This window comes from Salmo salar, chromosome ssa11, assembly GCF_905237065.1.
Source record: "Salmo salar chromosome ssa11, Ssal_v3.1, whole genome shotgun sequence".
Lineage (NCBI taxonomy): Eukaryota > Metazoa > Chordata > Actinopteri > Salmoniformes > Salmonidae > Salmo > Salmo salar.
Window position 1 is genome coordinate 78094149 of NC_059452.1, and position 13158 is coordinate 78107306.

General features: G+C 42.0%; 1 protein-coding gene across 1 annotated transcript in view; it reads right to left on the reverse strand.

Annotated features, from left to right (window-relative positions):
• Positions 1–13158, reverse strand: part of LOC123725188 (transmembrane protein 132C-like) — a 69786-nt gene that overhangs the window by 23895 nt on the left and 32733 nt on the right. The window contains exon 2 of the mRNA XM_045689956.1: positions 8078–8999. Coding sequence (XP_045545912.1) covers positions 8078–8999 — 922 coding nt within the window. The remainder of the gene's footprint in view (positions 1–8077; positions 9000–13158) is intronic.

Below are 13158 nucleotides of genomic sequence, written 5' to 3' on the forward strand. Positions count from 1 at the left end.
CATACTTAGGTTAGTTCTGTTTACACACACAAACACACACAAACAAACACCAACAAACACACAGCTTGAGCTCACCCCATCTCCCCTTAACTCGACACAGTGGACAGACGCCAGTAATATGGCATCTGGGGGGCTACTGGGCTGGAGGTTTTAACAAAGCAGGAGCCCACGTCATAACAGTTATCTATCAGCTAAGACCACGCTCTGCCCTGAGCACAGCTTACACTTCATAGGTTATCCACCTCTGCCACTGGATATTTACACTGATCCCTACTTCCACATCCCAGGTGCCCTAGGGCCATAACACAGGAGCTCTGCAAGGTTGAATCCCTGTGGTCCTTCTCACCATGTTTGAACTGAGGGATTTGGCAGTGAGAAAAGTGAGAATGCACACACGCAGATGAGTTCACATACACCCACACCCACTGCTCATTGTCACACACACACACACACACACACTGGTTTTCCAGAAGTGATTGAAAGTTCATGGAATTTTGTAACCCTACACACACACACAGCCTTTGTCAAAAGCCCTGCTTAGTTTGAGAAGTGTGTTCACAGGAGGCCTTAACAACTACAGAGCATGATGTCTGACTAGAACCCAGGGGAGGGACTGTCAGAGAGACAGACAGAGGTTCCTAGACAGGAAACCCACTACAAAGACTCAGTGTGAGACTACTCCCAATGTGACCGCAGTGCGTTCCCGCTCTTTTTCTACCTGTCGCTCCCTTCTCCCCTCCCTCTTTCATGGGGTGACATGACACAGCATGAGGCCACTGAGAGCTGTGACGGTTCTCTGAGGTGCTTCCTGTATGTGTGAGAGAGGTAGCTGGGACACACTTTTCCCAGAGTTCCAGTGCTCCTGGTGTTCTGTTGGTGCTGTTGGTGTTCCTTTTAGGCTACAGAAAAGTGAGTTCCTCTCAGCCAGTGTGTTTTGTATACAGTATATGCAGGGTCTAAGCAGGTTCTTTTGGATACACACGCATGCACACAAGCACACAAACACACAAACATGTATATGTACAGATGCACAAACACACACATGCCTAACATGTGTACATGCACGTGAACACTTATGCACACACATACACACACACACGTACCCACACACACGCGCATGCACACAAATGTGCACGCACGCACACACACACAAACACACATGCATATATACAGACCCACAAACACACACACGCCTAACATGTGTACATCTACATGAACACATAGGCACACAGGCGCACACACACACACACACACACACACACACACACACACACACACACACACACACACACACACACACACACACACACACACACACACACACACACACACACACACACACACACACACACACACACACACACACAAACCCCTGGGCAGATCAAGGCTTACAGGGGCAGCAGCCCCAGAAGCTGACGAGGAATTCTCTTCAAACCGCACGCTAATGATAGTAGATCAATGTCTGACCACCAATTAGGCCGGACCACACTAACCTCAGAGACACACAGGCCAAGGATGGAGAACAACATGAATAAAACAGTGACTATTACAGTGCTTCTATTGCGCTTGTCAAAAGAGATGGTGAAAAGCATTGGTTTTAAAAATATGTAATTTGACATTGTAAGATCCTCTTCAGTGTTACTAAACACAACACACCAGAGAAAGACAGATCTATACTCTTAGAAAAAAGAGTTCCAAAAGGGTTCTTTGGCGGTCCCCATAGGAGAACCCTTTTGGGTTCCATTGAGAACCATCTGTGGAAGGGTCCTACCTGGAACCCCGTTCTACCTGGAACTAAAGAGGGTTATTCAAAGGGTTAACCTTTTTTTCTAAGAGTGTATGATGCAGATTTCATTTTAGCACCTAACATCAACTCTTCTCTACTATGACCAGAGGGCTTCAATCTCTGGGGAAGGTAAAATTCGTTCTTCAACTCTGTCTCTGTTGCCTCCAAGCCAAGTCTGCAGGGTAATTCAAAAGTTTAAAGGAAGTAGAGAGAAGTCTAAATGAACTCTGACCCTAGCATGACAACACAGCTCTTAGCTCCCTCTGTAGATGCCTACTGGACAACTTATTTGTATTGCTTTTAAATCTTTTTAATGAATTTCTATCTTATTAACACTTTGTTCTAGCTAGCTAGCTAGGGTGACACATGGTCTCTGCATGTGTCACCCTCACACTTCACATATGGACCCTCAATGGAGTGTGAGCCTAACAGTGCCCTTAAACTACAACATGAACAGTGCCCCTTAAACAATTCACGGAAGAGGAGTGAGAGTTTTTTATTTTACCTTTATTTAACTAGGCATGTCAGTTAAGAACAAATTCTTATTTGCAATGACGGCCTACCCAGGCCTAACCCGGACGACGCTGGGCCAATTATGCACCGTCCTATGGGACTCCCAATCACAGCCGGATGTGATGCAGCCTGGATTCAAACCAGGTACTGCAGTGATGCCTCTTGCACTGAGATGCAGTGTCTTAGACCACTGCGCAACTCGGGAGCCCACAGGAAACAGGAAGTATTCAAAAAGAGCAGAGGGGGAGACAGGAAGTTGCACAAAGTGGATAAAAGCTTTTTCAGGCCCTTGAATCGTAAGCTCCAGGTATGCGTAATAGCCCTGGCTGCACAATCAAAGGAGGAGAAGTAAGAAATCATTATGGGGGTAGCCTAGTGGTTAGAGCGTTGGGCCAGTAACCGAAAGGTTGCTAGATTGAATCCCAGAGCGGACAAGGTAAAAATCTATCGTTCTGACCCTGAACAAATCAATTAACCCACTGTTCTTAGGCTGTCCTTGTAAATAAGAATTTGTTCTTAACTGACTTGCCTAGTTAAATAAAGGTTAAAAAATAAAGATGTGAGTGGGAAGATTGCTTGCTGCAGGACAACCCGTGATTGCTTTGTGGAGGCATCTACATAGCACTAGCGAGCGAAGATGTTACCCCAGTGCACAAATCACTAATTACTTATTAATGAGGAGAGTGTGCGCCTTCAAAGTTAACACTAGACAGCCTTCCCCTGTAGAACAGAGGAGGAGAGGGGGAGACAGCAAGGGGGAGGGAAAGGTTTGCTCAGTAAACTGAGACGGCAGCTAATCAGGTTTACGGGTCTGTAATGCCTCCAGCACATGAGAAATAGAAATATGGAAGATTCCTGCTCCAGCTTTATTTCAATACATGGAGACAGACACACACCACAGAAGGGAGAGAGAGAGAGAGAGAGAGAGAGAGAGAGAGAGAAATCCAGATAAGTATGAAAAATGGAGGCAAATCCTATCTTGGTGACCTTTACAGAGTGCAGCAATGATAACGATAATACACGGAGTATAAACATCTTCACTCCAACCTTTTCTCTCCACTGTGATCGCTCAGCCATTTGATGGCGTACATCCAACAGTACAGCTACATTACCAGTAACTCTGAGAGTGTTAAAGATCAGCATATCCCCTGCTGTGATCCCCTGCGTTTTAAGGATAGCATAACATTTCTGCATTAATGGAGGAATTCCCCAATAAAGTATGGAGTTCATCAACAAAATCTACATATTTAACTTGAAACCATTACACTATCTTAATACATTTCCCTGATGTGTTAGAATTTCTCAATTACAGTTGTGTAAAGTACTTAAAAACCTCTATGGGATCGGTGCCCCCCCGCGGGAAGGTTGAGCTAAAGGAGGCTAATGTGATTAGCATGAGGTTGCAAGTAACAATAACATTTCCCAGAACATAGACATATCTGATATTGGCAGAAAACTTAAATTATTGTTAATATAACTGCACTGTCCAATTTACAGTAGCTATTACAGTGAAATAATACCATGCTATTGTTTGAGGAGAGTGCACAATTATGAACTTGAAAATGTATTAATAAATCAATTAGGCACAGTTGGGCAGTCTTGATACAACATTTTGAACAGATATGCAATGGTTCATTGGATCAGTCTAAAACTTTGAACATACACTGCTGCCTTCTCGTGCCAAAATCGAAATTGAGCCTGGAATAATACATTATAGCCTTTCTCTTGCATTTCAAAGATGATGGTACAAAAAAACAAAAAAAAACATGTTTTTTTCTTTGTATTATCTTTTGCCAGTTCTAATGTGTTATATTCTCCTACATTCATTTAATTTCCACAAACTTCAAAGTGTTTCCTTTCAAATGGTATCAAGAATATGCATATCCTTGCTTCTAGTCCTGAGCTTCAGGCAGTTAGATTTTGGTATGTCATTTTCGACAAAAATGGGTCTGATGTTTAAGAGGGAAAAAAACTTTAAAGCAATTTTTTGGGGGTATCTGTACTTTACTTTACTATTTATATTTTTAACAACTTTGACATTTATCTCACTACGTTCCTAAAGAAAATAAAAATACTTTTACTCCATACATTATCCCTTACACCCAAAAGTATACTTAGCAGGACAGGAAAATGGTCCATTTCACTCACTTATCAAGAGAACATCAATGGTCATCACTACTGCCTCTGATCTGGCGGACTCACTAAACACAAATGCCTTGTTTATAAAGTATGTCTGAGTGTTGGAATGTGCCCCTAGCTATCCGTAAAAAAAATTCAACAAGAAAATTGTGCCATCTGGTTTGCTTAGTATAAGCCATTTGAATTTATTTTTGCAATTCCATTTACTTTTGATACTTAAGTATATTTAAAACCAAATACTTTTAGACTTTTATTCAAGTAGTATTTTCCTGGGTGACTTTCACTTTTACTTGAGTCATTTTCTATTAAGGTATCTTTACTTTTACTCAAGTATGACAATTGGGTACTTTCTCCACCACTGCCCAGTTACCTTTGATAATCATCTCATTTCTCATTAGCATGCATTAGCAAATGTCCCCCGGGGAACATGTTAGATTGTTGAGTAAAAATTACAATACAGCTGGGACTATTTATCTTTTGAAAAGGGTGTTAATTTGTTCACGAGGAAATTGTGTTTTCATTTGCATTATGAATGGAAAGTCAATCCTGTTTCAACCTGTTACAGCAGCCACTCTTGATTGCTAATGAGTCCATTCCACTGGGAAGCTTTAGCCTGAAAAACAGATCATGAATTTACAGTAGTCTTAAACGATGTGTGTGGTCTTAATGATTAGCATGAATGATTAACATAGGAGTGTGTGTGTGTGTGTGTGTGTGTGTGTGTGTGTGTGTGTGTGTGTGTGTGTGTGTGTGTGTGTGTGTGTGTGTGTGTGTGTGTGTGTGTGTGTGTGTGTGTGTGTGCGCGCGTGTTCCTTGGATGAAATTAAAGGGCTCTTATTCCATTCCAAGATTGCAGTAGACTAGATTCTGATGCTGGTACAGTAAATTAAATCTTCCATAACAAAGATAATTAGAATCCTCATAACAAGAGAGGGCTAAAATTACACTTAATAAAAAAGCACCACAAGGACAATGACTACATTATAAAGGTAGAGAGGGTACAGTAGAGTGTAGATACTGTAGGACCACATTTCATCCATTTAATCATATGAAAGTCTTTCAAGTCAAGTGCGAAATATATCATCTTCAAATAATGACTAGAACATGTATTACTATCAAGGATGCTGCCACGTTACCATATGTCCATGAATCAAGTCCAGTCCCAGAGATGCATGTCGATGCATGTGGAGCATATGTAGTAAGAGCAGCTGCCCTGAGAGATCTACTGTAGAGAAGGAGAGGGTTGAGGGTTGCCCCAGCGCCCATGAATAATGATTAAGTGTTACCCACTAGACACACACACTTAATAACACAGATCCTGCACATAAATATACAAACACATGCGGCCACACGCACATGTAACACACGCAGGCAAACACATTTTAAACGTGTGCACGCATGCGCACACACACATGCACACACGGCCAGGAACTCCAGGAAGCGTCTCGATGGCCCTCTCAAAAAACCTCTGGAGCACAGCCCAATATCACACACACCAGCCCCCCACTCCAGGGGGTAACAGCAGGAACTTGGCACGGCCACACACACAGTCACCCGTTGGGTACAAAGTGAGGGAGAAAAATGTGTTCTCTTTCTAGAGCCTTATCATCTGACAGAACTAACACAGAGTGGTTGCTTAGAACTACACAGTGTACCCCAGGACTGAGTTACCACATGAGAGGTACACACACTACAAACTACGTACAGTACACACCAGTCCGCAATCAAAGCCTCCATATTGGGCCTTCCTTTAAACAGCCTGATATCCAGGGGTTTCTCTGGAGTGGGTGCACTGGAAGGCAGCATGTGGTTTTATGAAACTCTTTGAGGTTTTATAATTGCTGATTAGTGAGTTTAGGTTGGACTTAAGTTCACATATAGCAGACTCCCTGTGGAAACCAAATTCAAAACTTTTAACTTTGGAAAATGTGAGCAGCATGATTCTAGAAGAATTGAAGGAAAAATATGATACACTGTGCACTCGAGTAAAAGTATTCAAAAATATAAATAGTAAAGTAAAGTACAGTACAGATACCCCGTAAAACTACTTAAGTAGTACTTTACACCACTGTAACTGGGACATTCTCACACACCGGAGCAACATATTAAGATAGTGTAATGGTTTAAAGTTAAATATGTTGATTTTGTTGACAAACTATATTTTATCAGGCAATTCCTCCAATAATGCAGAAACGCAGAATTGTTATGCTATCCATAACCACATCACAGCAGGGGTTATGCTGATCTTTAACACTCTCAGAGTTACTGGTAATGTATCTGTACCGTTGGATGCATGCCATCAAATGGCTGAGAGATCACAGGGGAGAGAAAAGGTTGGAGTGAAGATGTTTCTACTCCGTGTATTATCGTTATCGTTGCCGCACTCCTCCATGATTTGGTTCTCTGTAAAGGTCACCCAGATAGGATTTGCCTCCATTTTCATTCTTATCTGGATTTCTCACTCACTCACTCACTCACTGACTCACTCACACACTCTCACACTCTCACACTATCACACACACACACACACACACACACACACACACACACACACACACACACACACACACACACACACACACACACACACACACACGTATATTAGATCAGCATAACCCCTGCTGTGATGTGGTTATGGACATAACAATTCTGCGTTTCTGCATGCGTTTCTGCATTATTGGAGGAATTGCCTGATAAAATATAGTTTGTCAACAAAATCAACATATCTAACTTCTCTGGAAGTTCATCATCAGTCGGGTGAGAAAAAGCAACGAGGCTTCTTGCTATATTTCCTGCTCACCCAGATTGACTAATTGGTATGGGCCCTTTGTCAGAGCTCCACATTGAGCTCACTAGCGTTTTCCTCGGATGTGATTCTGATCTCAGGCATGAAAGTACACTAATGCAAATGCATATTTTGTTCATTTACATGGCCCGTGAAACGTCTTCAGTCGCTCTGTCACTTTCTAATTAACACTCAAAGACCAATGAATCAATAACGGGCTTTCCTATACTGCTGCACACTCAGTTCAAATGAACTACTCCTCAGTGTGGGACTGTTTTGATGTTAGGCACATTAAAAATGTCTTAATAAACACAGTTAATTGCTCAATATATTTCTTTGTAGAATGTAAATCATATATATTTTTGGTACAATTAATCATTTTGATTCACGTTGTAATTATGAGAATGAATATTAGCTAGCTGTATGCATATAGTGCACATGTTTTCAGAGGATATATTTCAAATACTTGGAAGGAGAAGGAGGAATGATTTCAGCAGCTGTGTAACAAAGCAGATTAAATGGGAGTAAAATAACCTATATTATTATCAGCTAGTGAATATCTTGCACAAGCATGACATTTAAAAACTAAACAGGGTAATCTGTGAACATATGTAATGTATCACCATGACTAAAAACTCCATGGAGACAACAGATGAGTCACAGCTCTCTGCTGTCTGAGCCCACCGGTTTCCAGCAAACCCACAGTGAAAAAAAAAGGTACACATACATATACAATTTCCTTGTAAATGTAATGGAAAATAAAGCTTTTGGGATTGAATTGAATAGCACAGTTTGTGCTTTATGTGAGATCTCCCTTGTAAACGCTTTACTGTGCCTCAGAGAGGCCCACTCACCTAAGGGTGAAGATCTGTACAGGTGACAGTGTGGAGAGAGCCAGGAAGGTGGAGACCGTCTCCCTCTGTCTGACTGGTCTAGAGGGCACCATCACCACAAAGTTACTGTCTAGCCTTAGCTCTGACATGGGCTGGAACAGACGCACGCTCCCGATACGCTGCATGGGTGTGGGCCCTGAGAAGTACCCCATGGGCCCCTGGTGCTCTGTGCGCATAGAACTTCCCTTCCGTAAGTCCTCTGAGCTACACTCCCCAGTCTCTGTGGACTGTACCATGTAGTACAGCTCCACAGGGGTGCCCTGGGCCTGCTCCGGAGCTCTCTGCCTGCCGTGCCTCACGGTAGAGGGGTTGAACCAGCTAGCCAGGGGCTCCAGCTCGGCCACACACATCCCCAGCTCCCCCTTCAGACGACACATGCCCCGCACCTCTTGGGTCTCGTGGAAGGCAAACATCCGGACACAGGGAAGCCTATGGATGGTGGTATAGTCATCCCAGTCCCTGCCCACCACATAGAACAACACCTGGACTTTTGGCCAACTGGGGTGGATCCTCTCACTGATGATGAAGGTCTGGACCTTCCAGTTGTAGGTGAAAAGGGACGGAGAAGAAGAGGAGATGGACGATGACGGGGAGGTGAAAGAGGGTCCATTGAAGGGTCCGGGGCTTTGTAGGAGCTCCAGGGGGATGGTTTGCTGGACAGACATGGGTCCATAGCTGGCATTGATGGAGGGCATCCTGCGGGCCTGCTGGATGAAGAAGGGCTCGGTCCTGGCCTGCAGGCTGGAGTTCCTCATCAGGTCCTGGTTGGCCTCCTTCAGAAAGAAGGCTGCCTCGGCGTTGAGGACCTGGTAGCTGACAGGCAAGTAGGTGGGCATGGGGCCATACCTCTGTAGACCCTCAAGAATCCCCCTGCTGTCTACCACTGGAACACAGAGGAGGGGAGAAGTTAGCTACATACCTGTTAACCTCTATAACAAAGGGCAGAGCAGAGAGAGGATGAGAAATGTAGTAAGAAATGGAAGAAAACACTGGACATTGTGAACATATATAGTCTCTTTATCTCTATGCTCTCCTGGGCATACACAGTTATATTACAATGTCCTAATAAGAAGTTATTTGCTACAAAGTGTGTATATGACATCCCCTTCACGCATTATTTCTCTCACTATATGTAGCATGTTAAATGACATCCTGCAGTTAAACAGAGAGACTTGAAAACATGGATTAGGAATCGAATCTAATCTACGGTAATAGACTGTTTCTACTAAATAGTCACAGTTCCTCGTTAGACCCTACTCACTCACTCAGTCAACTCAGTCACTCCTTTCCTCATATTCCTCCTCTTCCTTCTCCTCTCCTCTCCTCTATCTTAACAATTCGGTTCACAACCTCCACACGCTCCTCTTGTCCGGAGTCTGAACCCCTGTATATAGCCTCGTTACTGTATTGTTGCTCTTGAATTATTTGTTATTTTTCTCTTTTTACATTTTTTACATTTGTATTTATTTATTGTTTACTTCAGTTTATTTAGTAAATACTTTCTTAACATGCATTTTTTCTTAAAACTGCAATGTTGGTTAAGGTCTTATAAGTAAGCATTTCATTGTAAGGTCTACACCTGTTGTATATAAAATTTGATTTTGACTTGATTTGACCCTGTTATCGACCCCAACACCCAGCAGGGCCTCAACCCCCCCCCTCCCCCTCCCTCCTCCCACACCCCCCTTCAAACTCATCTACACCTACCCCTTCTGTCTCTCCCTCCTTACTCCTTCCCCCTGCCCGTCCTAACTTCCCCCCTCTCTCCCTCTGCCATCAAACTCTAGATATTTGGTCTGAAGGAGGATCCCGGGAGAGGCCATTGATTTCCCGTCGTAGCCAGGCCATGCGGCAGGGAGACACGGCAGTGATTTGTGACAGCCCATGGCAGTCTGACAAAGACCAGCTTGGAGGACCAGGCACAACAAGCTGTGGTCGGAATACCGAAGACCATAAAGCACAGTGTCTATCTGTGTGTCTGTCTGTCTGAGAGTTGAACAGAGACACTTCTGAGATTTGAATGACGGTAGATACTCAAGTCGTACCTGAAAGTAGGCTAGGACTACAGTGTGATGTTACACAAAGGGTAAGTACAGAGGCAGAGCAGGCAGATGTTTAACTGTGCTGGAGTGTACCTCACAGGGAGTAAGATAGACACCTCTCTGTCTCTCTCAGTGAGAGTTTGCACACTGTCTTAGTTTTCACATACAGTAAACCCATGATAGAGACACAGAAACTACTTCATTACAATCAAAGTGTAATCACGTCCTAAATGTGGATTTAGATATAGAATGCTTTTCTTCATCTTCCAACGCTCAAAATGCAGTAAGTAAAGGCTCCCGATTCCCCTTGGGTCGGCAAAAGTAGGATTTCATGTCTGATGTTCTTGTAAATCACATTAACTTCCAGATTTTGAAATACAGTTTCTAGCAATGAAAACATGATTTGTGCAGATACTTGACTTGTTTGCCAAATCCTGCCTAATGTACACAGCCCTGAGATCAGTGAACACAACCTAACCCCAGAGGACATGGAATAAAGAGCCTGGTAACATATTAAACAGGAAGCTCTGCTCCACCACCACCACTGGACATATGGGACATGTTATCCTTGTATGATTTGGGTGCCAAAAACCTACTAAACACAATGATCCTTTTTTATAATTTTTTTGAGACCAAATTTGTATTTATTTTGTAATTTGTTCTTTGGCTGGGGTTACAGGTACAATATATAAATTCATATAATTTCATATTCCGTTCATGTCGTATTTTCCATTCATTATTTTAGTTATTTTCCACATTAGTTATATTCCTACTGTACCTGCGGGCTGCCACTCAACAACAAGAAAAATATACATCAAAAAGGTACATAAATACAAAGTATTGATCATTTTAATCATATTACAGAGTTAAAAAGTAATAATACATTTTGTATTTAAAGGAAAAGAAACAAAAAGAAGTGAGCCTCCACCCCCAACTTCCCATTCCCCCAACCCTGTTTTCCATTGCTTCCCACCTCCCTAAATACTAGGATTGCTTGTCAGTCATGCCATTTTGATTCCCAGCTACATTGTTTTTCAATTTTGCACCAAATTGAAATGGTGTGAGCAATAATTGGACAAAAGCATAGTTTACATTGTTTAAAGGAAATACAGTGGATTCTGAAAGTATTCAGACCCCTTCCATTTTTACACATTTTGTTACATTACAGCCTTATTCTAAAATGGATTAAATAAAAACAAAATCATCTTCAGTCTACACACAATACCCCATAATGACAAAGTGAAACAGTTTCTTTGAAATTTTTGCAAATCTATGAACAATTTCAAACAGAAATAACTTATTTACATATGTATTCAGACCCTTTGATATGAGACTCGAAGTTGAGCTCAGGGGCATCCTGTTTCTATTGATCATCCTTGAGATGTTTCTACAACTTGATTGGAGTCCACCTGTATTAAATTCAATTGATTAGACATGATTTGGAAAGGCACACGCCTGTCTATGTAAGGTCCCACAGTTGACAGTGCATGTCAGAGCAAAAACCAAGCCATGAGGTCGAAAGAATTGTCCATAGAGCACAGATCTGGGGAAGGGTACCAAAAAATTGCTGCAGCATTGAATGTCCCCAAGAACACAGTGGCCTCCATCATTCATAAGTGGAAGAAGTTTGAAACCACCAAGACTCTTCCTAGAGCTGGCCACCATGCTAAACTGAAGACTCAAGGCTGTAATCTCTGCCAAAGGTGCTTCAACAAAGTACTGAGTAAAGGGTCTAAATACTTATGAAAATGTCATATTTACATTTTTCACGGTTCTAAAAACCTGTTTTTGCTTTGTCATTATGGGGTATTGTGTGTAGATTGATGAGGGAAAAAAACAATTGAATACATTTTAGAATAAGGCTGTAACGTGACAAAATGTGGAAAAAGTCAAGGGGTCTGAATACTTTTCAAATGCACTGTATTAGTGGAGACCACATCTTCCAGGTCAATAGACGACACCATGGGTGTTTCTCAATACGCATACTACCGTGCTCCGAGCACGTAATCTGGAACACAGGAGGGTCGGAGCATGAGTCCAAATCAAGTAGGCGAAACGGAGCACAGAGGGCACTTCTCGGATGCGTACTTGTAAACATTTCAAAGCATGTATCGATGCAAGCTTCAATGAAAAGTATGGACAGAAATATGATGCAACCACATAAAACAACACCATATTTATTGAAATCAATGCGGACATTATTTGATCTGAAGCGAGAGAAAATAAACTCAGGCTTCGGGATTACATTTTGCCCATTCACATCTCATATGTTTCCTGACTACAATATTGTATCTTGAAAACATAAAACAAATATTTCTATGTTCATTTTGGCATGTTTACCTGCCTACAATACCCAGTGTAGATTCTGTAGATTGCAAGCCTATAGTAAGTCAACTAGCTACCTACTACCTTTAGCTAGCTAGCCACAAAGAATTGGTAGCTAGCTACCCACGAAGAATTTACATCTACCTTGCATAACATTACTTTTAAGTCATTTTTGCCTGTTAAATTATCTGGTTAGCTAGATAGTTGCGATTCACAAATAGCTATCTGATAGTTATAAAGTAAAATGTTTGCTTTGTACATATCTTGTTTTGTCTCTATTGCCATTGTCCTGGCTGGAAGAAAGGTTAGTAAATGGGTAAGTCCATTGTAAGTCAATAGGGCTAATTGGCTTGCTAGCTAGCCTCTAAGAATTGGAAGCTAGCTACCTATGAAGAAATGACATCTACCGGACATAACATTAGTTTAAGGTCATTTGGCTGTTTAACTAGCTAGACTAATAAGATTCACATATACAGTTGAAGTGGAAAGTTTACATACATTTAGGTGGGAGTCATTAAAACCCATTTTTCAACCACTCCACAAATGTCTTGTTTTGGCAAGTTGGTTAGGACATCTGCTTTGTGCATGACACAAGTATTGTTTCCAACAATTGTTTACAGACAGATAATTTCACTTATAATTCGCTGTATCACAACAGCAAAGGACCTGGTGAAG